Source organism: Lithobates pipiens, unplaced genomic scaffold (assembly GCF_037356315.1).
Source record: "Lithobates pipiens isolate NorthernLeopardFrog02 unplaced genomic scaffold, aLitPip1_a1.2 Scaffold_8, whole genome shotgun sequence".
NCBI lineage: Eukaryota > Metazoa > Chordata > Amphibia > Anura > Ranidae > Lithobates > Lithobates pipiens.
The window spans coordinates 390,537,173-390,564,909 of NW_027507903.1; the positions used below are offsets into that span (position 1 = coordinate 390,537,173).

At 43.2% G+C, this 27,737-nt stretch overlaps 1 protein-coding gene across 2 annotated transcripts in view; it reads left to right on the forward strand.

The window, feature by feature from the left end:
* SEC24A (SEC24 homolog A, COPII component) overlaps positions 1-27,737 on the forward strand; it is a 209,413-nt gene that overhangs the window by 47,375 nt on the left and 134,301 nt on the right. For both annotated transcript variants that reach the window (XM_077473942.1, XM_077473943.1), the window contains 2 exons: positions 26,174-26,254; positions 26,786-26,952. In XM_077473942.1, the coding sequence (XP_077330068.1) occupies positions 26,174-26,254; positions 26,786-26,952 (248 nt within the window). The remainder of the gene's footprint in view (positions 1-26,173; positions 26,255-26,785; positions 26,953-27,737) is intronic.

Sequence of the window (27,737 nt, forward strand, 5' to 3'; positions counted from 1 at the left end):
AGTTAGGCTTTTTTTTTTTTTTTTTCCTACCTAGTGTAGAAGGACCTGGCTCCCGTTGGTCCTGAGAATTACATTTTTTTTTTTCTTCTGCATTTTTGGTCCTGTGATCTTCAATCAACAGCCGGGCTGGTTGACAGGCTGGATAATATAGATCCTTATAGTCTGCCCAGCCTGGCCATCAAGCATGAGCAGGCCCTAGCTACGCGCTAGTCGGCCACAACATGCCCCATCTATTCCTGAGGCAGCCGGTGAACTATATTCGCCGGGCTGCACACATGACTGGGCTACTGCTTTCCGTGTCGGTGTTCCGTGGCTGGCAGCGACCCCGTACTGCTTGGGTGATGGGTCTGTCTGTGGAATGCGTTCAGCAGTTCCTGCAGGAGGGGCAAGTATGGTTCCACCTGTCTCTGCAGTATGGAGCAGCTTGGCATTCCCTGGGAGGTCGACTAGGGGGTCTCGCTCCCTTTCTTCTCTCACTGTCTTTTCCCTCATCCCCATGCAATGGGCCACTGTTTGACTGGGCACATGGGGGTGCGGTGCACATACCTGGACGGGGGGCTCTGGGTCCTGGCATCATCCTCTTCCCTTTTTTCTGGGCCACCGTGGGTGTCTGTGCTGCATGAGCCATGTGTGGAGGCTGCCGCTTGCTCTGTGGCCATTTTGTGGTAGCCACAGCTAGTTTTTTTTGCCTTCCAGCCATCTTCTAGTAGTTCAGCGGCCATTTTCTTGGTGCTCCCAGACGTTTTTTGCTGAGGCGGCCATTTTCTAGTAGCCTCAGGTGGTTTTGCCTCTAGCACTGGGTGCTGGTTTCCTTCTAGAACAGTGCGCTTCCACACAGACACCTCGTGGATGGCACAGGGGAGAGCAGACAGCAGCACAGCGCAGTACCTGGGTCAGGGTGGTGACGGGGGGGCCCCTCAGTCTGCGCAGCTAGGCAGGTGGACTTTTGTGTGATTTGCCTTGGGACAGGCGAGTGTGGGTCAGCATGGCATCAGAAGCTGGCGCTGGTTCCCCTACACCTGTGGTGCCTATGGATGCTCTGTTGGCAGTCTTGGATGCCTTTGTTGCCAGGGTGAAAGTGGTGGGCGGGCACAAGGGGGTTAAGAAAATGCCCCTTCCCCTCACCGTCTTCTGAGGAAATCTCTGATTCAGACTTGGGCCCTGCTGTGACAGGCAGCCCCCGGTTCTGATGTATCGGAGGATGTGGACCAGGACCATTCGCACAGTGAGGATGACTGTGTCCCGATCAGTGCAGGAAAAGGAGCTTGTAGGAGCGCTTATTACAGCAGTGCGGGATACCCTAAACTTTCAGGGCCCACAAGCCCTTGCCCGCACGCCTAAGGTGTTTTCTTACCTAATTACTTTACAAGGAATGGGGAAAACCGCAGCTGGCCTTTTCAGTCCCGAAATGTTACCACTTTGAGGAGAGTTTCCTGAAAAAATGCCTGTGATGCAGCCTTAGATACGGCCCCCTTGCTCTCTAGAGCCTCAGTATCAGCAGTAGTGCTACGTTGCCTGATTTGCCTGAAATGCTGGTCTGGGGACCAGGCATCTAAGAAAGCACTGAAGGACTTGTCCTTCCAGGGAGAGGCTATTTGGAGCCTCCCTGGATGACATTATTAAGAATGTTATGGGGTTAAGAGTACGTTGCTCTCACAGTCCAGGAAAGGTAAGGAGCCACGCTGTAGGAAAGGGCTCTCCTTTTCCGTTAAGAAGCGGATTTTTCGTCCACCCGGGTGGCCAGGTAAGCGTTCCCAGTCCGACAAGGTGCCTGCTGAAGGACAAAAGGGTCCCTGGTTTCGCAAGCTAAACAAGCCTGCGAGCAAATCTGTTACCGCATGAAGGTTTGCCCCGCCCGACTTTCGGGTGGGGGTGTCACCTTCGGGAGTTTGCTCAGTGGACCTCCCTGCTTTCTGGCCAGTGGGTCTGCAAACTAGTTTCCTCAGGGTACAAGATGGAGTTTCTTGTCCGCCAAACCGTTTTTTTTTTTCCCCCTCCCAACCTTCTTCTTCCGGCTTGTCGGGAGGCCCTGTTTGGGGCAGTACAGGGCCTACTGCTGCGCGGGGGGATAGTACCTGTACCAACACTGGAAAGGTTTCAGGGGTTCTACTCCAATCTGTTTGTAGTCCCAAAGAAGGAAGGGGTCCGTCCGGTCCTGGACCTCAATCTCAAGGCCCTCAACAGCTTTGTAAAAGTACAAAGGTTCAGGATGGAATCCGTTCGGTCAATGGTCGCTGTACTCCATCAGGGGTATTTTCTGGCATCCTGACATCAAGGCTGCATACTTGCATGTCCCTGTATGCATCAGAGGTTTCTGCGTTTTGCGGTCGGAGATGAGCATTACCAATTTGTAGCTCTCCCTTTTTAGCCTGGTGTTGGCACCAAGGGTCTTCACCATGGTGCTAGCCCCAATTTTGGCTTTGCTGAGGCAGCGAGGATTACCTGGACAACCTCCTTCTGAGGGCAGCTTCCACCTCAGAATTAAGAAAGGGTGTGACAATCACCATGAAAACTCTTTGGAAGTTTGATTGGGTACTGAACCTACAAAAGTTGGTGTTGGTGCCGACTCACCGCCTGGAATACCTGGACTTGCCTCTGGACTCCTCAGAGGTGAGAGTCTTTCTCCCTTCGGACAAGTTGCAGACTCTTCAAGCTGCGGTAAAGTTATGTGTTGTGCAGGTGGTCGTTTTTACATGCGAGTCCTGGGCCTCATGGTAGCCACTATTGAAGCGGTACCGTATGCTCAGTTCCACACTCGAGTCTTGTAAAAGGAGATCCTATCAAAATGGGACAAATCACCATTGTCCCTGGATTGTCAAATTCGGATGAGCCAGCTAGTCGGGGATACCCTGCTCTGGTGGCTATGGTCGCCAGCCCTTTGGTCCGGGAAGTCGTTCCTTCCTCTTCATTGGACGGTGATCACAACAGATGCCAGCCTGGCCAGTTGGGGGGGGGGGGGGGGGGGTAAGTTTGTGGCATACAGTCAGCCCAGGGTCACTGGACCCAGGAAGAATCCTAGGAAAGGAAGGGAGAGGCCCAGGCGCTACCTGTCATAGCTAAATAAAATATGTATATAAACCCTATGTGTGTGAGCAAAGTAGTGCCTCCAGCACCAGGGAGAGAAAGGAAGAGAAAATTCCAGGTAAGTAGTAATCACCACACACAGGAAATCACAGTAAAAGATCTTATAGAGAATATCTCTTATAGAGTTATATCCAAAGCGGGCTGCACAAAGGTACTAGGGACAGGTGACTCTCACGAAAAAAACAATTTGTGTCCAAATTGTACATAAATGTATATCCGGTGAATAAATAAATATAAAAATTCCAGAAAGTATAATTTTTTTTACAGTACTGACTAAGCGGTTGTTTAAGTACAGTCTAAGTACCACTATAAGAGGTCATGGATATAAATAGGTACCAGAATGTGTCTGTGCTCAATATACCATAAGTGCCATAGATATATATAAGAACTGTGCAAATAAATTTTATATATGTGCAAACAATTATGTATCTGTACCACAGATATAAACATGTACAACAAATAATATATGTTATGTGCAAAAATAGCAATCTGTGTGCACTGTTGTGCAAAAAATGGAAAAAATTGTGCAAAAAAATGTGCTAAAAATGTGCAGAGAAAGTGCAGCGGTTATGCCGAGTACATAATTTAGTCAAAGGATTGTCCTACACGGACAATGGATACAGTTCTTTTGAAAAACAAAAGGCAAAAAACCTAAACCCGAAAGACCAAAAAAGAGAGCCAGAAAATATATATTATATGGGACCTGGAACGAATCCAGGAACAGAGATAAAAATGAAAATAAAAATAGAGAAATAAATAAATACAAGTCCACATAAAGTTTCAAAATCTTCCAGTGGTTGCAGGTAAAGGTGACTGGTGCTCAAACATGAAAGAATTCAGGCGACTTCCGTGCTCGCCCCCTCAGGTCCCCACTCACCAAAACTCTATGCCCACACGGGGCGATCAGGCCTTCAATATTGCACGATGCAGGATCTGGTTGTTCCACATCCAGCGAAAAACCCACTTTCCAGCTATATCACCTTCCTTGGTATGTGGACTAATTTATACTCGGTAAGTAGTGCTGTGCCAGGGGATCCTCAGAAAAATAAAAAGGGTCTCATAGTGAAGTATCTAAAGACTTTCAAAAAAGGATGACTCAAAACATAATAAGTCTATTTAAAACTTAATAGCAAAGGTTGTTTGTTATCATAGACCTGGGCAGGAGCATTTAGCACCCTCTATATGGCCAGTATGACCGAAGGAGCCCTTGGGTGAGATATCCCCTAGACCCTTGGGGTCACTACGTAGCTGCAGAGCGTGAGACCACAGGGGACGGGGAGTTTACTCACCGCTGGTCAATGTCAAAAAAATTACAACCTAAAACCGACCTGAGTGGTCTGCAGCTGCCGAAAAAAACGAGCGAGGAAAAAGGTGCACATTTAGGAAATATTTACAGTACCTATAGGTAATCCATATTATGCATGGGAGTTCTACTACTAGCTAATTGAAAATTTAGCAACAACCACCAGTAGGAGAACCAATAAGATTGTACAGTATACAAAATATGTTTGTGTAAATACAGCAGCTCAAGAGGTTTAAGTTTTTTTTTTTTTTTTTTTTTTTTTTTTTTTTTTTTTTTTTATAAATTGCAGCAAAAGCTACTTTTAGAATAATTTGTAATAACTTAAAATTATGTCCTGAAAATACTCTATAGGTTGTCTTTAAAGTGGTTGTAAACCCTTACAACCAACTTTGACCTACAGGTAAGCCTAGATTAAGGCTTACCTTGTAGGTCCAAGAAATATCTTCTAAACCTACACGGTTTAGGAGATATTTGCTGTAGACAGCGGCGTGCAGGCGCATTGAGCGCGCCGCCGTTAACGGCGATATGCCGCGAGTGGCGGCTCCCGTGCGCATGCGCGGGAGGGACATCATCGCGGCTTCGCCGAATGACAGCGGCGGAGCAGCGGGACCCACCGAGGCGATGGATGCTCCGGACTACAGGGGACAGCGGTCACTTCGCTGGCTCCTGTGTCAGGTAAGTGACACATAATGGACTACTATGCAATGCATAGTAGTCCATTACGCTTTACCTTTGCAGGGAATCAAAGAGGAAGTAAACTCATCAGGGTTTACTTCCTCTTTAAGTGCTAATAGACTTTTATGTACAATTACATGTTCTCCTCCTACCTGAATCATTAAATTTTGTGTTCTCTACTTTTTCTTATTGGTTTTCTTGTATCCACTTCATATTTTCTTTCGGGGGAGTAGTGTTGCTTTATGGAGATGGCTTTAGATCCATTTGTACAAAAGAATGATGGTCAGCTTTATCATAATGCATACCTTCATTTTCATTGAACAAAGCTGACGTGGAGGTTATTGAATTAAGAACTCCATTATACGTATCTGGAAGGTGATTTGCTACAAATCAGCCATACACTGCCTGACATGTAAAATCCCTAGGTCCCTTCCTTAGAAGTTCAAATCTGTATGGTCTCTGATGACAGGCTAAACCCTGAGAGAGTTGCAGCATACTGCTTTTATACCTCAGCCCAAGGCTTTTTCTATTACACTGTTTAAAGCTGTTAGTTTGAACAAGTGCCGTTAGTATACGTACAGCGAGGGTGCTATAATCAATCCTCTGCCAAGCCCTTACCCTTTGCATGTAAACTTCTGTTAGTAGGTAAGGATTCATGAGATTTGTTTCATTTTGTGTATAGATAGCAACCTTCTGTGCTTCTCCCCCTTTTTTTTTTTTTTTTTTTTTTTTATAGCTTCTGTTAATTATATATTTCATATAGTCTTAAGTTGTTCACTGTATGTTCATTGCGCTGTCCTTTTTATCAAAGCAGCAGTGCCTGGCATGATGGCTCTTGGCTTAGTACCTTAAAGCAGCTATGTCAAAAAGTTTCCAGCAACATACGCAGTAGTCACTGTTAATGTGTTTGCTTTCGTAAAAGATAAATTGAGCAGTATATGTGTGCATGTATACAAGAGGTTTAACTCTCCCTGTTGTAGAAAACTACAGTGTAAGGAGTGGGCTTTTCCATGTTCCATGATTGTATGGGGCTGAGCTGGGATTTTCCACATGTATGAAAAGGCGTTGATTGGGCTACAGCACTCGCTCCAAAATCAGGTTTTCTGTAAATTGCTAAATTTGATAGAAATTTTACAGGTAACCTTGAATGGTTTTGGTGGGTTCTTTGTTGTTACAGGAGGTAACGATGTTTAGATTTTACGGTGGTGTAAATATATCACTTGATGGTTGGTTTGGCTGTCATGGCGAATGCTGATAGAGGTGCCTTGTTGAGTTGACTGCCTTCACAAAGCCTGGGCTTTATAGCGTTTAAGGACCATCGATGGAAAGTTCTCCCTGTAGTGTCAGCTGAACCTGTAGTGATTCCAGAGTACAGGACATAGAAGTGCTTTTTTGCTCCTCATCATTTTTGATATGGAGAATAATTTACAGATGGGGGGGTTAAGTGTTAATCTTGCAGGCGTTCATGAAAAGTTGAGCAGCTTTCACATCCATGTCAGCGGTGGAGATGGATTGTCTTATAGCATTTTAAAGACCTGTCTTAGGACTGACTTCTATAATGGTTAAACATGATAAATCAGTTTCGGGAAACTTTTGGTTCAGGTATAGAACAGAATGTTGTAGGATAAAGAGCATTTGAAATTAATACATTTTATATATCATTATAGATAAATATAATTTAATATATTCGATCTGCAAAAAGCAGATGATTTGCAGCCAAGTGTCTAACACCCTTTAAAAATGTGTGGCTCTTACATGCTAAGGATTACCACAGGGGAACAGAAATTCAGACCTCCACTAGGAGCTGTAATTTTCCTTCACTGAAAAAAATTGTCCTTTTATAATATAATTGGGCTATTGGTCATTTTACATAGAAATGGTGCTTTGTCTGCTTCTGCAACTCATTGTAGTCTTGTATGCCATTTGCACAGTTTAGTCTAAACCACGGGTCTCCAAACTGTGGCCCTTTGCTAGCCTTCTTCTGGCCCTTGGGGCACTATTGCTCCCAATGCAATGAGGCACACTTCCTCCCACTGACACCAACAATGGGGCACTATTTCTTCCAATGCCAATGATACGGCACTACGCCCCTTCCTATCGACTACCAACACTAGGGCCATGTTTGTTCTCACTTATGCTTGGCCCAGGGCATTTTGTACCCCCCCCCCCCCGCCCCCCTAAAGTCTAAAGGACAGTAAACTAGCTCTTTGTTTGAAAGGTTTGCAGACCCCTGATCTAAACTAAAGAAAACTGATTCCAGATTGCTTGGTGTCTAAAGCTGGCTATACAGCGACTCGGCAGGGACCAACTGAATTTGTCAGTGTGTGGCTTCACCCGCTCTACAGCAGATGATGATTTGATTGACTTCTATTGAAGGGACGTGTTGGAAAATTCTCCTCGATCAGTATTCTGACAGTCCTCGATCAGTATTCTGACAGCAAATACAAAGTCTTGACGGAGAGGGATTCCTCCACCTACCTCATTTGTGTAAATGGAGAAATTTTTTTTCAATCTGCTGGCTGAACAAAAGAAAACCTTGTTTTGGCTAAGTTTGTTCTAATTGCAGTGCTAAAACAATATTTGACTACTCATGCTTTAAATTGCAACGTACTGTTTCTTGTTGCTTTGAAAACCATTTGGCCTAGGTTCTGCTGTTTTTCATTATTCCTGCGTATTTAAAGTATTTAAAAAAAAAATAATTATATTAATTTTTTTTTTTTATTTTTTTTTTTATCTCACTGTGCTTCACACACCTGATCTGTGAAAGGGAGGTCCTCTTTATCCATCTGGGAGTTCAAGTGTGCAGAACATCTGCATGATATGTCTGTGCAACATTAAATTGCTATTGAGTAATGTATGTGGAGTGAGGGCAGTGCATGGGATAATTATAATCGGACATAAGGGAGAATGACGGAGTATTCTGGAAAAAATATTTGAATCCAAAACAAATTTGTTAAATCATCTCCACAGTGCAAAAGTGTAATGTATCTCGGTTAGAAGAAAATGGGCTAAAGCTGGCCATTATATGTATTGCAGTACAGCGGAATTAATCCATATAACCTAATGCATCCTTTTCAATGCACAGAGTAAAAAAAAAAATAACATTCCACAAATGAATTTATAAATGTCTCTTAGTCTCTTGGCTATATGTGCATAAAAGTGTCCTTCCATTTTGCGCCACTGTGTTCAAAAAAACTTGTGACAAAATGTCATCTTCACAACTGTTCAGTGAACCACCACCTCTATTCAAAATGCCTCCTGAATCGGACCCTGCTACAGTCGCATGTGCCTTATGCTGCCCTCCTCTGGATTTCTCTTTATCTCTCTTCCTTCTACTGGATCAAATTTGAGTGGTCAGTCTACTTTTACTCATCATCCATAAAACATGCCATGGAATAAAAAAGGGGGAGAACCATAGTTCTCAAAGTCTATTCACTAAAACCAAGTAATGACCTGGCTTACAAAAAATACATTAAAAACAAGCATTTCAAAGCCTCAGATCACTGCTGATGCTCAAAATATAGTTAGTGTGATGTCATAGGCTCGGCTCCTCCCACTTATAGGCGTTGCGCACTCCTATTGGGCTTCCTCCGTATGCTAAAGCTGACCATAAATGGCTCGAGTTTTGGCTGCTTTCCATTGAATCGGCAACATTTCCAGCTGTTTCTGACCCTGTTGGCGCCACCTAGTTTGACAAATTTTAGCTGAAATATTGGACGCGCTGTGTGAAAAATTGTCAGCTGAACACTGTATCCATTCAGATACATCTACTGTTTGGGTATTTAGACAAATGCAGGTGCTGTAGCTTCCGGAATACAATAGCTGTCAGGAGATATTCCGAAGGCCTTGCTCACGCGTGCGTACTACAGTATACATCCCCACAAGTGTTTCTTGAATCCCCATGTAGGGAGTGCTATCCATGGCATTTGGGATGCAGCTGCTTCTCCAAAATTGACTGCCATGCGCATGCATGGCCCTGAACACACACACTATCTGCATTTGGGAGGTATAACAAATGCAGAGAGTGCTTGGTGTTTACGGTCAGTGGGAGTTAAAAAAAAAAAAAAATAAAAAAAAAAAAAAAATTATGCAGGGGTTGAGTTGCATCAGGCTAAAAGAAAAAAAAAAAAATTGGGCTTTGCTGTATGTTTTTCCAGTTACTATCAGTGCAATGTTCCAGTTTGAATCGTTTTAATTCGCATACCTTATTCATTGCATGTAATTTTTGGAGAGGTTACAGGTTCTTGATTATAATTTTTTACTATACTCACACTCACACTCACACACACACTCACACACATATATATATATATATATATATATATATATATATATATATATATATATATATATATATATATATATATATATATATATATATATATTATATATATAGTGTGTGTGTGTATATATATGTATATATTATAAACATTTGGCATGCAATGAAGAAAAACTGTGCCAGCTCATCTGATGGGAACAGGCCGGACTATTTTCCCACCCGCAAACAAATTCCACTAGTAAAATTCTTAGGGTGTTAAACATATGTTAATCCCTAGCTTTTCCCACTTCCAGTCCTGATGACCTTAGCTGCTAGTGTTTTTAAAACCATTATCGTTTTCATTTGCATGCAATTCTTCTTTTACCAACAAACACAATTTAGGATTTTAACAATCTGGTCAAGGACTCGAGGTACATACAATTTGTACTCCTATGTACAGTAACATTGGCTTTAGTTTCTTTGATCTTTATATATAAACTTAACTCATGGAGTACAGTAACAATTAATGAAAGCCCCCTTCCCAAAAATACTGTATATTCATCATGATCAGTCTCATTCTTGTACGTTTCAACATTGCGGCATAGTTCCTAAATCATTAGGCTCGTAGCTGAAGTGTTAATGTTTCTCTGGTCAGTATGGAGCCAACAGTTGTCAGAGCTGAAGTGGTCACTACAGGGGTTGTTTTAAAGTGTCTTGGGGTTCAGCTTTAATGATATTGACCCTACAGGCTTCCTTTCTTTTGATTCCTGCCTACGAGATGCTTTTTATTTTAGTTTGCTCTGAATCTTCAAAAATTTATCAGTTTTCTACAGTCATTTATAGTGCTCTGTCCACCAGTTGTTGGAGCTGAAGTGGTCACTGGAAGTGCATAGTTAATCAGGTTGAAAAAATAGATACACTAGTCCACCTAGTTCAACCAATTGAAAAAAACACTTTTACATTTTAAAATCTACTGGTTTCCATTTTTTTTAATAATTTGGACATGCTTTTAACCACTTGCCATCCAAGCCAATTCTGTAATTTCTCTCCTCCATGTAAAAATCATAATTTTTTTATTTTTTTGCTAAAAAATTACTCCATCGTATATTTTTTTTTTAGGCAGAGACCCTATGGAAATAAAATGGTGCTCATTGCCATTTTTTTATGTCACGCGGTATTTGCGCAGCAATTTTCAAACTTCTTTTTTTCTAAAAAAAAAAAACAAACAAAAAACCCCCCACACTTTTTTTTTCATATAAAAAAAAAGGTGATATTTACCCAAATTTTTTTAGTACTATGTAAAAGATGTTACCCCGAGTAGACAGACACCAAATATGTCACACTTTAAAATTGCATGCACTTGTGAAATGGCACCAAACCGCCGTTAAGACCGTCTGCGGTCTTAACGGCACTATTCGGCTGCTATCGACCGAAAAGTGGTTAAATCTACCTGCAAAACGCCCCCTTAATGCGACGAAACGAGAACTACACCTCCACCTCACAGAACTTGCCAGACTGGATCTTTACCGCAACAAGCAAAGGTTTTTTGAACAGGGGGACCGGAACGGTCGTCTCCTGGCAATGTTAGCTCAACACGACCTGCCCCTGACGGTGATACCTAGTGTGGTGTCCCCCTCAGGTGAATCGGTCTCCCCTCTTCCAGACATATTGGACACTTTTAGGCAATACTATAGTTCCCTTTATACCTCCGTACTGCCCTCGGATCTCAGGCCACAGGACCTGGCGCCTTGGCTGGACCCCCTGGCACTCGGCTGGCTCTCGGACGCCGAGAGAGGAAATTTGGTAAGGCCCATTACCCCGGATGAGGTACTGAGGGCCATTTGCTCCTTTCCCGCAGGGAAATCCCCAGGTCCAGATGGCCTCCCTATGGAGTTCTACAAAACCCACGGGGACCTACTTGCCCCCCAGCTGGCCCAGCTCTATACTCACTGTCTGGCGGAGGGCACCCTTCCCACCTCCATGAGCCATGCACACATTATACTAATCCACAAGGCCCCTAAGGACCCCACATTATGTGCCTCATATAGGCCTATCGCCCTCCTAAATGCGGACTTCAAAATTCTTACCAAATTGCTCACTACGAGACTACAGCCCCTACTGCCGTCCGTGATAGAGACAGACCAGACTGGTTTTATGGCTAATAGAGCCACTGACATCAACTTACGATGCCTGTTTACTAACATCCATGCTCAGCACCTTACTGAGGGTTCCAGGGTGGTGGCCTCCCTAGACATGGAGAAGGCCTTCGACACTGTAGAGTGGCCTTTTCTGTGGGAGGTCCTCCGCAGAATGGGGTTCCCCTTGGTATTTATTAAGTGGCTTCAGACGCTCTATAGACACCCCACGTCGGCCATTAAGTTGGGGGGGAGTCTTTCGCGGTCCTTCCCTTTGTCCAGGGGCACGAGACAGGGCTGCCCTCTTTCTCCGGCCCTATTCGCCATTGCAATGGAGCCACTGGCGGAAGCCTTACGTACCTCCCTGCATGTCAGGGGCCTGCGTGTTGGCTGGCTGGAGGAGAGGGTCGCCCTGTATGCGGACGACCTCCTTCTCTTCCTTAACGATGCAGACTCCTCACTCAGAGGGGCATTACAAATTCTTGACTCATTCTCCACGATCACGGGCCTTAAGGTTAACTGGTCGAAGTCGCTTCTGTTCCCCATAGACCCAGCAGCTCGCGACACTGCCCCCCCTGATTTACCCCTACAGTGGGTGGAGACCTTCAGGTACCTTGGGGTTGTGGTCTCGAGGCAGGCTTCGGACTTCGTACCCCTAAATCTATCCCCAGTGGTTCATGAGACACGGCTGCGTCTGAAGGCATGGGAGTCACTACCCCTATCATTGCTAGGGCGGATAAACCTGATAAAAATGAAAATCCTACCGAAATTTATCTACCTACTTTGCCAATCTCCACATTGGATTCCCAAATCCTTTTTCTCCCGTTTGCATAGTCTGTTTGCCTCCTTCATCTGGGGAAACCAGTCCCCCAGGTATGGATGGTCAACAATTACGCATCCGTCCTCCCAGGGAGGACTGGCGTGCCCTGACCTGTACAAATATTTTCTAGCCACCCAGCTGGTTACAGCAGCTTGGTGGCTCACTCCTGATAAGACAAACCCTGCCACCTTGGTTGAAGCGGCGGTGTTGGGGTCGCTGGAGGCGTTGACATTTTTACTCTATCGTGGCCCGAAGGCCCCGTACCCACTGACCCCCTCCATGCGCACCACGTTACGTGCATGGGGGGTAGGACTTAAAATTGAAAAATACCCTACCAATGCACTTTCTCCAGCTGCCCCCTTGTGGCGAAACCCCACCCTGGAGCAGTTTTACAAACTGCCTGAACCCCATGCTTGGACTAAATTCAATATTAGAACAGTGGACCAGGTGATTTCTGACCAATTGCTGGCTCCACTCCCCAAGTTGATTTCTGATTTCAACGTCCTGCAGAGTTATTTTTTTAGGTATCTACAACTCTCCCATGCCTTCAGGTGCCAGTTCTCCAGCTCTCCCCCCCCAGGTTGTCCAATCCGCACTGGAGGGCCTCCTCAAGTCCAGCTGTGACACTAAGCCCACCTCAACACTTTACTCCCATTTGATAATGACCTCCCTCCCTACTTTGGGGAAACTTGGAGATAAGTGGGTGCAAGACATTCCCACCTTTGATAACGATGATTGGGATGACATGTGGGACTTCCCCTTCAGATCCCTGGTCTCCCTGAGAGATCGGCTGATACAGTTTAAGATGGCCCACCGAGCATATTTCACCCCATACAGACTGCACAAAATGAACCCCGCCTCCCCCTCGGGATGTTGGCGTTGTGGGACAATACCGGGGGACTTCATTCATATTTTTTGGACCTGCCCAGCCATTGTTGACTATTGGAAGGAGATACTAGGGGTCATTACACAGGTCACCTCCATATCGCTCCCACTCTATAGAAACTTGCATACTGGGCCTGCTAGATCATCTAATTCCCACTGTGGCGCGGCGCACCCTAGCTGGGCTACTTCTCTTCTATGCCCGCAAGGCCATTGCGCTCAGCTGGCGTAAGCCCACTCCTCCCCCTCTCTCCCTGTGGAAAAAATTGGTGAAGGAAAGCCTGCCTCTCTACAAGGACTGCTATGTTAATAGAGGTTGCCCGCAAAAATATAACAAGGTCTGGTCCAGCTGGCTGGCGGATGCCTCCACGGCCTCAGACCCACAGCCTACTTAACGCATTTTCGTTTGTTAATAAATAGGAATATGCACCAGTGGAAATGTTGTATATCTGAGTAGCGTGGTTTAGTCCCGAGTCGTCCTACTGCACATGGAGACGGCTCTCTGTGGCCGGTGAGATGCCTTGAATTCTCAGACATGTTTTGTATGTAACGCACTGTCTTATATTGCAACTCTTTACACGTCACGCCTGTAACACTAATCGTGACCAATGTATGTGTTTTTGTTTTTGTCTGTTTTGTTTTGCTTTTGGTTGCTTGTTCACTGTCTAAATTCCAATAAACAGATTTGCAAAAAAAAATAAAAAATCTACCTGCAAAACGCCAATGGGGTGTGTAGCGGTGGAGTGGTGAGTTCACCGCTCCAAAGAAGCTGCTGGAAGTCTGAAAGGGGTCTAACTTTAAATTAAGACTATAGGCAAAGATTCGCCTCTTACTTTTCTGGGGACAACCCAATTTTTTTACTTTCAATGATAGCGGTAAACAGGAAAGGGGGGCACAAACGGCAATATAAACTGGCAAGCATTCTAATCCCTCTGCCCTCTATCCAAAACAAAAAAAAGTTTTGCCTTTAGTGCCGATAAACGACGATAAACTATAGGCCATAAGGTCAAAACTGGAAGTTAAATAGAAATCTAGATCAGCATAAAAATGTACAAAAGATATATCGCTGAGCAATGAGATTTCCCATATGAAAATCTACTTATCAGTATGACGTACCTACTATATTCCCAACATGTTATAAAAGGGAGGCATGAATATATGAGATATAAAAATATTCATGAGATGTAAGCGGAAAGAAATATGGCCAAAGAAACGCATGCAAGATGAAGATCACTTAGATCAAAAAACAGCACTAGGAGAGTTACAAGTCCAGTTCACAAATTAAAGACCTCATTAAGTCCTGGTGCCCGAGGTAGCTTTGAGATCGAAAAGCCATCTCCATTCACTCTGTAGGAGCAATTTTCCAATTGGTCTGTCCTTGAAAATCAGGAGGGGGTTAGACCATGCCAATTTGGCACCAGTGAATAGTAATTTTAAAGATTGGCTGAATAAAGTGCTTACCTTGTAGGACCCCTAAATTATTGCTAAGCCTTCAATTTGGTTAAAGATTTATCAGCGAAAGACTTAAAGGAGTTGTAAAGGTGTGTTGTGTGCGTTTTTTTTTATTTTTATTTTTTTATTTTTTTTTCACCTGAATGTATTCTATGCATTAAGGTGAAAAAACATCTGACGGTGCTGGCGTCCCCAGCCGCCCCCCCCCCCCCCCCCCCCCAGGTGAAAAAACATCTGACGGTGCTGGCGTCCCCAGCCCCCCCCCAGTTTTACTTACCTGACCCCCTTGAAAGTCCCGCGCTCATCCCCGACATCCTCTTCGCCGCTCAGCCTGGCCGTTGATTGGCTGGAGTGGATGGCTTGAAAGCAGGGCAGCCATTGGCTTGTGCTGCTGTCAATCACATCCAATGACGCGGCGCGCCGGGGGCCGAGTGATACAGTGAGCGGCTATAACAGGAGCGCACCCGCAACTGCTTCTCACCATGTGAGGGAGCTCGCATGATCGTGAGAAGTACTTGCGGGGGGAAGCCGAGACAGCCGCCGAGGGACCTTAGAAGACCAGGTTCGGGGCCCCTCTGTGCAAAAACGAGCTGCACAGTGGAGGCAAGTATAACATGTTTTTAAAAAATAAATAAACACATTCCCTTTAAGCTGGCCATAGACTAGTAAAATTTTGTACTAAAAATGCTTGTTTTCTGAACGCTCGTTCAATTTCCTGATGGCTATTAAGGCCAAATCAATGTTCGTTTTCGACTGCAGTGAAGGAAAAATTTGAACCTGAGGGACTTTGAGAGAAAAAAAAAATCCTACCTGTGTGGTTTACTTTTGGGGAAAAAGTGTACATATTGTAATGAAACCTGTTTTTAACAGGTCTGGGGTTAAATTAAAATTTGCAGATCTGGATGACATTTTTAAAGACCGAATGAAATGAGTTACATGGTTAGTCAGGTTGAAAAAAAGACACAAGTCCATCTAGTTCAACCATAAACATAAATAAAAGATATTAACCACTTCCCGACCAGCGCACGACTATGTACGTCGACAGAATGGCACGGGCAGGCATATTGGCGTACAGGTACGTCCAATATTCAATGCCGCCCTGCCATCGGGAGCGCGCCGGCGGCGCGCTCCCGCGCTGGTCGGGACCCCCGTGAGTCCAGTCGCGGGACCCGCGGACTCAATCCCCGCGATCGTCTCACGGAGCGGCCGAATGGAGGAAATGCCGTGTAAACAGCATTTCTCCATTCTGCCTAGCAACGCTGATCTCTGCTCCATGTGATTGGAGCAGAGATCAGTGTTCACTAAATGAAAGCCCAACCCCCCCACAGTTAGTAACACACCCCTAGGAACACTTAACCCCTAGACTGTCACCCACTGGTTAACCCCTTCACTGCCAGTGTCATTTACACAGGAATCACTGCATTTATATAGCAGTGATTACTGTATAAATGACAATGGTCCCAAAAACGTGTCAAAAATGTCCGATGGGTCCCCCACAATGTCGCAGTCACAATAAAAATCGCTGATCGCCGCCATTACTAGTAAAAAAAAATAATAAAAAATTATTAATAAAAATGCTATAAAACTATCCCTATTTTGTAAACGCTATAACTTTTGCGCAAACCAATCAATCGCTTATTGCGATTTTTTTTTTTTTTTTTTTTTTTTTTTTTTTTTTTTTTTTTTACCAAAAATATGTAGAAGAATGCATATCGGCCTAAACTGAGGGAAAAATTTTTTTTATATATTTTTGGGGGATATTTATTATAACAAAGTAAAAAATAATGCGTTTTTTTTTCAAAATTGTCGCTCTATTTTTGTTTATAGCGCAAAAAATAAAAACCGCAGGGGTGATCAAATACCACCAAAAGAGCTCTATTTGTGGGAAAAAAAGGACGTCAATTTTGTTTGGGAGCCACGTCGCACGACCGCGCAATTGTCAGTTAAAGCGACGCAGTACCGAATCGCAAAAAGTGGTCTGGTCTTTGACCAGCAAAATGGTCCGGTCTGCAAGTGGTTAAACAGTCCCATATAACCAATCTTATACCCAGAGTTGATCCAGAGGAAGGCTAAACATTTTTTATATACTATAAATGTTGGTACTCATTTGTGCGCATTTAGGAAAGGATCCAGGCCTGCCTTAAAGCAATCTACTGAGCTAGCCAGAAGCCAGAACCACCTCTGGAGGGAGTCATTTTCACAGCTCTTACTGTGAAGAAACCTTTCCATATTTTGAGATGAAATCTCTCTTCCTCTAGGCATAAAGAGTACCCCCTTGTCCTCAGTGTTGACCGTAAAGTGAATAACTCAACACCAAGTTCACTATATGGGCCCCTTATATATTTGTACATGTTGATTATATCCCCCCTTAATCTCATCACTGAATAAATTCAGTTCCTCTAATCTTTCCTCATAGCTGAGCTCCTTCATGCCTCTTATCAGTTTGGTTGCCCTTCTCTGCACTTTCTCCAGTTCCCCGATATCCTTTTTGAGAACTTGTGCCCAAAACTGAACTTCTTATTCCAGATGAGGTCTTGATAAAGAGTTGTACAGTTGAGGTGAGCCAATAATTGAAAAACATCTTCTGATGAGAATTTACATGTGAACATTTGTATGAATTTATACCAGTTAATGGTCCACTTAAGCGGAGTTCACACACATGCAATGCGGGAAACGGTGCAATTCCTGTGGGGGTTTCTGCATCGCATCTAACTTGCAGGCAGTTCACACTGTCCTCTCCGAACCACTGTGGCTGTCAATAGAAATTGAATGACGCCCCCAGATCGGATCTCAGTGCAAACTATCAAATGGTACAAGAATCTGATTGCATGGATGTGAATACTCATGTGATCCGATTCCAGAGTGGACCAAAAAGTCAGTGCAGTTTGAATCGCATGTGAGTCTGTTTGTTTGTGTTCTCACCAGTGGGAACCCAGCCTCAAGTCACACATTTTTATTTCTTTTTTCTTTTTGAAATTCATCTAATCTTTCTTGTTGCAGCAGAGGCACAATTGTGAGAAGAGTGTTTTTCTTTACCAGCCTGTTATATTAATAGGTTGGCTTTAGCTGTTCTTTGCTGTGCTGATATTTACTCCACTGCTCTCCGCTGGGAAAGAATCCTCTCTGGAGAAGTGAGTTCTATATTACAGTAACCCAATGCAGACCTATAATTAGACTCATGCAAACGTGGGTGTTTTTAATTGTGCATATTTTATCTGTCTACCTGAAGCTAGAGTGATGCATCTTTCATCAGCTTACTTTTTGAGAGTGTTTGCTTTTAATTAAATGACCACTATACTAAAAGGGAAGTTACGTTCTGATGACAGTGTGGGGTCAATATCTGTATTGATAGTATTAGGCCTCTTTCACATGGGACAGATCCACGATGATCCGCCCCCCGTGGACATGCGATTGCTCAGCCGGGATCACTCAGTTGATCCTCGCTGAGCAGGAAGATGACAGGTCCGTCTCTGCACACTGTGCAAAGATCGACCTGTCAGAGTGCTGCTCTCCCTTTATGGGGGATCGGATGACGACGGGCCGCAGTCAGTCACCTGATCCTATCCGCAGATGGATGGAAAAGTAGGTTTTTCCTCCGTCACGCTTTTTCGGATCGGATCGCGTCGGATGTCAGTGCTGACATCCGACGCTCCATAGAGGTCTGTGGAGCATCCCTTCAGGTCTGCCTAAAAAACTGACAGGTGGACCTGAATGGATCGTTCGTCTGAAAGGGGCCTTAAAGTGTTTTAATTCTGCTTGTCTTTTTTCACTTGCATGCATATTGGCAAATGTGATAGTGATAAAGGCAGGGCAAACTTTACGCTGCCAGGGTGCTTGAACATCTGTAGTAGGTAAAAATAAAAAATTACTGCTGTGTTTTGCTCTGTTCCAACACTTGTCACCGTCACAATTCTGGGGAGCCTAGCTTGCATATACAAACAAATTACAACGTGCAAATTAAAAAAAGTGAATGTACTGATTCACAATCCTGTTTTGGTGCAAATGTAATGTGGCTGCAATTCAAATGTATACACATGATTATGTTTGAATATAGTATTGGATTATGTTTCATCAGAAGGATTTCATTATACGGTATATTTAAAATTGGTGTTAAGGAGTCTCCCTATTTGAAGTTCCCATGTCATGTATATTGCCATTGTTAAGTAATACATTTTAGGGCATTGCATTTATTTGAATGAAGGCATTGCACAGAAGACCTCCAGTATGTGATGCATCAGTATTGCTTTACAAAATACAATTTAATCCTTCTTAAAGGGGGGCTTCAGGCTTTGGTAGCTGCTAGAGCGTTAATATATATCTGTCCAAATAGGGGGAAAAAAGTTTTGCCTTAAGGGCCAGTTCACTCCAGGTGCAGTTCTGTTTTTTTTTTTTTTTTTTTTTTTTTTTTCTGTACCAATACAATCAGTTCCGGTCAGTTTCTGCACCGGAAACTGATCCGAAACTGACTGCATGGTGTGAACTAGAGCCATTGGACTACATGGAAAACACTGCATGCATTTTTAGTGAAGGAAAAAAAGCACACGGAACTGAGTCTGGTGTGAACTGAGTAGAGTGGTTAAAACCTCGGTGTGTGTTTGTTTTTTTTTTTGTTTTTTTTTGTTTTTTTTTTGTTTGTTTTTTTCCCTCTCATCTGTGTGTAATTGGGGAGAATTACCTTTTTTGCTTCATGCCCTTTAAACTCAACAGGAAGTCAAAATAAACCTCTAAGGTAAGGTGAATTGCCTATTAGACCCCCGTACCCATTGGAAGATTTTTCTTCTTCTGTTTGTGTGACAGTTAGATTTATCTCATTTACAGTCCTAGTGACAGTTCGTCTATAATTTGATTCTGAGCTGTGGGTGGCCCTGTCGATGCCACCTGGCTTACAAAAGTTTTTTTTTTTTGGTAGACTTTTGCCAACAGAGTGGAGAAAATGATCAGCTGTACAGTGATTGCATCCATCCAGTCACTGTTTGGGTTTTCTGACAGCCACTAGTGCTAGCTGTCAAAGTACAATAGGGATATTGCTTTATCCAATCCATTTGGTGTGCAAGGAAGAATCTTGTTCAATTTCTCTCATTTAGCCTGTGGGCTGAACACAATCTATGTGTATGGCTAGCCCAACAGAAACAGGCAGCAGTTAAAATATATCCAAACACACATGCTGTAAATGATGACATTTAGGGAAGTGCTCCCTGTACAGCATCAGAGGTATCCTTTTATTTATCGGTTACATTTTTATAAAATTACAAAAATTTCCCTATCGCCTTCTTTTTTTTTTTTTTTTTTTTTTTTTTTTTTTTGATAATGCAACCAGAGAAATGTGAGTGTTAAAAAAATGTAAGGTGGGCAGAAACAAAACTCGTAATGTTGATTTAGAGAGGTCCTACTTGTGGAGTTCTCAAAAAAAAAAAAAAAAAAAACTTTGTGGGAGACTCAACAGACCAGTTTCCAACCCTAACACAAAGCTGAACTCCATCTTTCTTTTCAGTACTGACTGGAATGATCAGTCCCAGTATAGATCATACCTCTGTACCATGTTACTTTGTTGTGTGCAGGCTTTGTACCATGTGACACTGTGTGTAGGCTATGAGCCAGTTCACACAGGGGCGACTCGTCAGGCGACTTAGCCACCTGACGACAAGTCGCTTCCCGTTCTGTGCAATGGAACCTCAAGTCGCTCCGACTTAGAAAAAGGTTCCTGTATGACTTTTGGGGCGACTTGCATTAACCTCTATACAGAAGTCATTTTGCAAGCCGCTGCTAAAGTCGGATCCCGGTCGCCTGAGGTAGTCGCACTGCAAGTTGTGCCGCCTTAGTGTGAACCGGGTCTAAGGGGCTTTCTGACACTTCTCTAGCCTAGAACACATCCCTTTTGCAGTCTTTCAGAATCTGCAAATTATGTACCTTCCTTCATAGCTCTGATGGTGGGTGGGAATGAGTCCAAACCTCAAGTCCTACCTCACAGATCCCAGCATTATTATAAATCACATAATATAAGCTTTCATACACAGCCTATTCTAAAAGCTAGCTATGCTGCTGCTGGGCAGGATTGAATGGATCACAATTAGAATTCAATCCTGCTGACCAGGGAGAGTCCCACCCCTCAGATCACACCCTCCTACTGCTTTGCTCTCTGTGAAGTGACTCGTTTACATATGAAGAAAACACCTTCGTATTAACCTCCATAGCCTGTCCTCTGTAGTCTTGCAGTAAGCCATTTTTCTGTGGCATACTGCAAGATAGGAATGACACAGGAGGAGGTATGACACTTGTACACCTGCTTTGCAGACTAATCTGCATTCAGGACACTCTTCAGGCTGCACTGATGATCAATGTGCTGATTATCAGTACAGACTCCCCCCCACCAATGGCATTTGCCTGTTGGTGTGAACCGAGGAAAGCCATTTACAACTTCCTGGTTCATGAGATGAGCTGTGATTAGTCACAGCTGATCACATGGTAAAAAGCCTCTGTCAGAGGCTCCAAACCACGATCGGTGTTGCAGTGTGTCACTGACACACAGCACATTTCCGATTGCCGCTCTGCATGCCGGCTTGTTATCCTGATCATGTCTTATGACATCCAATCAGGATAACTAAATCACTTTGCCACCGTCATATTGCTATATGGCAGACGGCGAGTGGTTAAATTTACATTAACACCCCCAGCGGTTTGTAGATGTCTGTGTGAACCAGTGTACGATGCAGGGTTTCCCACATTGCACCAGTGTGAACCAGGTCTAAATTGAGTTTTGTGTGTGTTGTGTGCACAAACACTATATACACGTTCCAAATCATGCTTTCAATAAAGACAATTTGCTGTTTTTTTTTTTCTATTAAAAAGAATGAGATCAGAAAAAAACGATGATCATGTAATCAGTCTAATATCTATGTGCCCTTTATCGCTAGAATAGCACATTTCTTCTCCAGGAGATGGTTTGTAAGGTTACACTTCCTGCTTTTCTTACCTGCTGTTCAGCACTATACCCTGTTCACTACAGCATTCCAATAGTCCATTTTACCACCACACATGAAGGCCTAGAAACACCCATAGTAACCCTAGGACCCGCCCACATCAACCCCCACCCTGCTACAAGTTACTCCCATAGCCCGTACGGAAACTACAGAGGCTAAAAGCATGATGGGACAAGTAGTATTAGGACTGGTAAAGGAAGGAAACAAAGTCTGAGAAGAGTCTGAAATTCAGCCAACAGGAGGATTGACATCCCAGAAACTGCTTTTTACAGCTAAATAAGGTAAAATGACAGTGGGGTTGTGATTCATTTACATGCCCAATGCATTGGTTGTTTTGGGGAGGAAAAACTGGCGTTCTTCTTTAAATATTTTATGGTGTGGCTGTAACCGCATAGGTTGGGGTTCCAATAGAAACCATGTAAGCTTTTGGTCCATCTATTTTCTCAGGGCACAGTAAACACAAGCTGGCTGTCTGCTTTTAAAGGTTGATCATTGGCATACAGTTGAGTCCTGTGTTTTTATTATTTTTTTTGTTTTTTTCTGACCGGTTCAGATTTGATTTTCAGGTAAAAATTTGTACCTGACCGGTGAACAGAACCGCATTGGACTCCTGCGCTGAAACCGTGGCTGCATATATGTGAACCCAGCCTTAGGCTTTTCTTCCTGGCTTTACAATACAGAAAAATCTTGTAATTTTAGCCCATAGTAGGTGATTTTAACTCAATCTCAGCCGAGTCTAATAAACCTGTTTTCCTTGGTCGTTGCGCAGACAAGAAAAGTCTGCAACACCCACATTAGAAGAATAGTAGTATGTTAATTGATTCTACTTTTGGTGCTCTATACTGCTGTTTTGTCTGGAATTTTTATTTAAACAGTTAAACTCCTTTACAGGGATTCGAATGTTGGCATGCGTCTTTATTCATCATCCCTTTTAATACAAAAAAAAAGAGTAAGCTCTAATGAGCAGGGCTCTTTGCTTTTTCCGCCCTGTATTGAATTGTATTGCAATTGTACTGTCTGCCCTAATGTTGTAAAGCGCTGCGTAAACTGTCGGCGCTATATAAAGCCTGTATTATTATTATTATTATTATTATTGGTGCAAGTCCATGTAAAAACTAAAATCCCTACATCTATAGCCACAAACATGCTAACGCTAACCTCTCCCTGGGAAAAAAATTCAAAAAATCAGTATACATACCCTTTCTACAGGCGATTCGACCCGATCTCCAGCGTCAGAAGCTCTGCTGAATGCACGTCAAACAGCTGTGAAATGAATGGGAAGTGACGTCACCCATAGACTTGCTATGGGGCTGCCGTTGACGGACGTGTTCTCAGCACCTGCCCACACAGCGAAGCAGGGATTTTAGTTTTTGCATGTTCTTCCAAGTTAACATTTAGTGCCTGTGCAGGCATGTGTGTTTATGTGTAGCATACAGCCGCTGTGTCTTAGTGTAACATTCATTTTTACAGGCTAGCTGCACTAACCACCTGTCATACCCAACCATTCGCATGGAATTTTTTTGAATTTAGTGGTGATATCTGTACATGCAATAGGAGGCATGAACATTACAGTGCATCCGGAAAGTATTGACAGCGTTTCACTTTTTGCACATATTGTTATGTTACAGCCTTATTCCAAAATGGACTAAATTCATTACTTTCCTGTTAACATGCACACATGTTGACACAAAAGGGTTTGAATGGCTATTAAAGGTAACTATCCTCACCTGTGATATGTTTGCTTGTAATTGGTGTGTGTGTGTGTGTGTGTGTGTGTGTGTGTGTGTGTGTGTGTGTGTGTGTATAAAAGGTCAATGAGTTTCTGGACTCCTGACAAAACCCTTACATTTTTTATCCAGTGCTCCACTGACGTTTCTGGATTCTGAGTCATGGGGAAAGCAAAAGAATTGTCAAAGGATCTGCGGGAAAAGGTAGTTGAACTGTATAAAATGGGAAAGGGATATAAAAAGATATCCAAGGAACTGAGTGCCAGTTGGAAAGGTGTTCAAACTCTAATCAAGAAGTGGAAAACAAGAGTTTCTGTTGAAACCAAACCACGGTCAGGTAGACCAACTAAAATTTCAGCCACAATTGCCTGGAAAATAGTTCGGAATGCAAAGAAAACCCCCCAAATAACTTCAGATGAAACACAGGACTCTTTAAAAACATGATGTGGCTGTTTCAAGATTTACAATAAGGAGGCACTTACTTTACGTTCATAAAGATGGGCTGCATGGTCCAGTTGCCAGAAGAAAGCCATTACTATGCAAATACCACATAGTATCTCACTTACAATACGCCAAACGGCACAGAGACCAGCCTCAAACCTAACCTTCTGACACAGTCATTTTGAGTGATGGGACCAAAATTTAGCTTTTTTGGTGACAATCATAAATGCTACATTTGGAGAGCAGTCAACAAGGCCTATGATGAAAGGTACACCATTCATACTGGTGGATCGTTGATGTTTTGGGGATGTGTGAGCTTCAAAGGCACACAACATTTGGTCAAAATTGATGGCAAGATGTATGCAGTATGTTATCAAAAAATACTAGAGGAACATTTTGCATTCATCAGCCAGGACGCTGCACATGGGATGTACATGGACATTCCAACATGACAATGATCCAAAACACAAGGCCAATTCGACCTGTCATTTGCTACAGCAAAAATGTTCAATCTTTGTTTCATCAGGCTTGTATGGTAGAGTGGCCAGACAGAAGCCATTCCTCAGTAAAAGGGACAGCCCGTATGCAGTTTGCTAAAGGGTACTTGAAGGACTCTCAGACCATAAGAAACAAAATTTGTGTTTTGTCACACCAGAGAATTTTGTTTCTTGCGGTCAGACAGTCCTTCAGGTGCCTTTTGGCAAACACCAGGTGGGCTGTCCCTTTTACTGAGGAGTGCCATCTGTCTGGCCACGCTACCATACAAGCCTGATTGGTGGAGTGCTGTAGAGATGGTGGTGGTTCTGGAAGGTTCTCCTCTCTCCACCGAGAAACGCTGGAACTCTTTCGAGGCGACCATTGGGTTCTTGGTCACCTCCCGGACTAAGGCCCTTCTCTTCTTTTTGCTCAGTTCGGTCAAGCAGCCTGCCCTAGGAAGAGTCAGTCATTCCAAACTTCTTCCATTTACGGATGATGGAGGCCACTTTGCTCACTTATGTACCCTTCCCCAGATTTGTGCCTTGATACAATTCTGTCTTGGAGGTCTACAGACAATTCATTGGACTTCGTGGCTTGGTTTGTGCTCTGACATGCACTGTTAACCGCCGGACCTTAGACAGATGTGTGCCTTTCCAAATCATGTCTAATCAACTGAATTTCTCACAGGTGGACTCCAATCAAGTAGTAGAAACATCTCCAAGGATCGGCAGTGAAAACAGGATGCACCTGAACTCAATTGAGTGTCATGGCAAAAGACTGTGTGCATGTGATTTATTTTATTTTTATTTTTTCAATAAATTGACAAATTTCAAACAAACTTTTTCATGTTGTCATTATGGGGTATTGTTTGCAGAATTTTGAGGAAAATAATGACTTTTAATGCATTTTGGAATAACATGGCTGTAACATAACAATGTGGAAAAAGTGAAGTGCTGTGAATATTTTCTGAAAGCACTGTAATTTAAGCAGAAGCAAAGGTTCCCACCATTCCCTTCTCTAATAATGAAATGTTTTATTATCGGTGTCCCTGTTAGTTTTACCTTTTTTACACTTGTGTTCTTATGGGAAGTGAGAAGATATCATCTCCCCAACAGATGGCAATAAAAACATGTGGCAACAATCTTTCCTATCCTATTCAAAACCAAATAAAAAGCTTTAGCTGTGCTTTTAACCACTTGCTGACCACTTTCCACATATATACTGCCTCAAGGCGGCTCAGCTGCGCAAACGGACATGCCTGTATGTCGGTCCGTGCATGTGGTATCGTGGATGTGTGCACACAGTCGGTCCAGTGGACTCTACGTTTGCTGACCACCCAAGATCGTGGTATAGAGAGACAGGACGGGGATCTGCCTATTTAAACAAGGCGGATCCTGTTCTGACAGGGGGCAATACTGAGATTTGCTGTTCCTAGTGGTCAGAAACTGCAATCTCTGTGTTGTCCCAGTAAGCCCATCCCCCACACAGTTAGAACACACCCAAGGAACAAGGTTAACCACTTCCCTGCCAGTGCCATTTATGCATTAATTCAATTGTTTTCAGCACTGATTACTGTAATGTCACTGGTCCCCAAAAAAGTCTCTCTAAGCCAAATTTGTCTGCCTCAATGCTGCAGTCCTGCTAAAGATCGCAGCCAATACCAATAAAAACAAGTCCCTAAATCTATCCCCTATTTCAGGGATATGCAATTAGCGGACCTCCAGCTGTTGCAAAACTACATCCCATCATGCCTCTGGGTGTCATGCTTGTGGCTGTCGGAGTCTTGCTATGCCTCATGGGAATTGTAGTTCTGCAACAACAGCTGGAGGTCCGCTAATTGCATATCCCTGCCCTATTTGGTATGTGCTATAACTTTTGCGCAAAACAATCAAAATAATTGTGTGTGTATAATATATATATAATTTGAACATTTATTTTTCAGGTCCTGCTTCTCAGCCCCCAACCAACGATAGCACTTCGGTTCAAAACAGCTACGATACCATAGAAGGTGGTGGATACATGGGTAAGCATTCAGTTTTCATGTTGTTGGACTGCTTGAATCAAATTGCTCTAGCTTGTCAGCCATTTCAAATATTAAAAACAAAATATTGACCATACACTACCCACGCTTGTGCCACCATAGTTTCCTAGTTTTCAACAGCCATGTTGGTAGGCACCACATACTAACTTTGCTAGCTAGAAAACACACTGCCTCTTCTAAATTCGTTCTACTAGCCAATCTTGTGTGACTTCATGACCAAGCCCTCTAATATTCTGCCCCCCCCCCACCACATTTTGCAGCTCTCTATGCAGAGAGAGGTGTTGACCTGTTGATGCACTTTCTGGATCATTACACTTTCTAGGGCCACCCCTGGTCAGGTCCATGAAGTCCTGGAATTACAGTACATCCTCAGCCTTCCTGGATAAGTTATGGTGACTTGCCAGCCTTAAACTGTTGCAAACTATTGGTGCAAGAGCGTCAGCTGTGCCCTGCTTGTTAATCTATCTTTATTAGAATTCAATTCTTCTCTTTTAATTTTTTTATATTTAACAGGGATGGTTCATCCAGCTCAGCCTCCTCCACTGCCTCAGAATCCTAAAATCACCAGGAATGCATACCCAGCACTACCTCCAGGGTACCAGAATGCTTTTCCACCAGGAGGTCCAACTTTAACAACTGCTACTCAGCGATTTCCTACTCCACCGCAGCCGATGCCCCAGGTAGTATACAGAATAAGACACTTGTCTTTTATGAGTGTTTGCATTACATGAAAAATTGTTCTTTGGCATAAGGGAAAGCTGGACGTACTACTTCTTTTCTCACTGCATTGAATATGCTTGCATTAAAACATATGAAGATTTTGCTAGTGATGTAACAGATTTTATTAACCTTTTTGAGATAATTTAAGGATTTTTTTTCTTTTGCACATGATAAATAGGATAGATTAGCATTACATCTGATTGCTGTGCCATTGGAGAGGTTTCCAGTCTTCTGAACAGCCAAATTATTTCCTATTCTCAATAAAAGGTTAAAGTGTAACTATGGGCAAAAAAATGATATGCATGAAACCATAACCCAATTATATTAAACATTGTTTCTGCTAGTGGCTCAATTATCCCTCCTCCCTTAGCAGGAAAAGTTGTTCAGCAAAGGTGGCATTTACAGGGTTTTGGTCAAACCATTTAACACTGTTTGAAATTTTTCCCTAAAGAACAAAAAAAAGAAAATGTTACTATAATTGCCAAAAATGTGTAAACTGAAGTTGGGTTATTTGTTTGACATGTTTAACTTTAGAAAAGACAATCTTAGACCCCTTTCACACTGAGGCGCTTTACAGGCACTAAAAATAGAACCTGCAAAGCGCCTCTCCTGTCACTACAATGTGAAAGCCCAAAGCTTTCACACTGGAGCGGTGTGCTGGCATGACATCAAGAAAAGTCCTGCTAGCATCATCTTTGATGCGCTTTTAGAAGCAGTGTATACACCGCTCCTAAAGTGCCCCTGC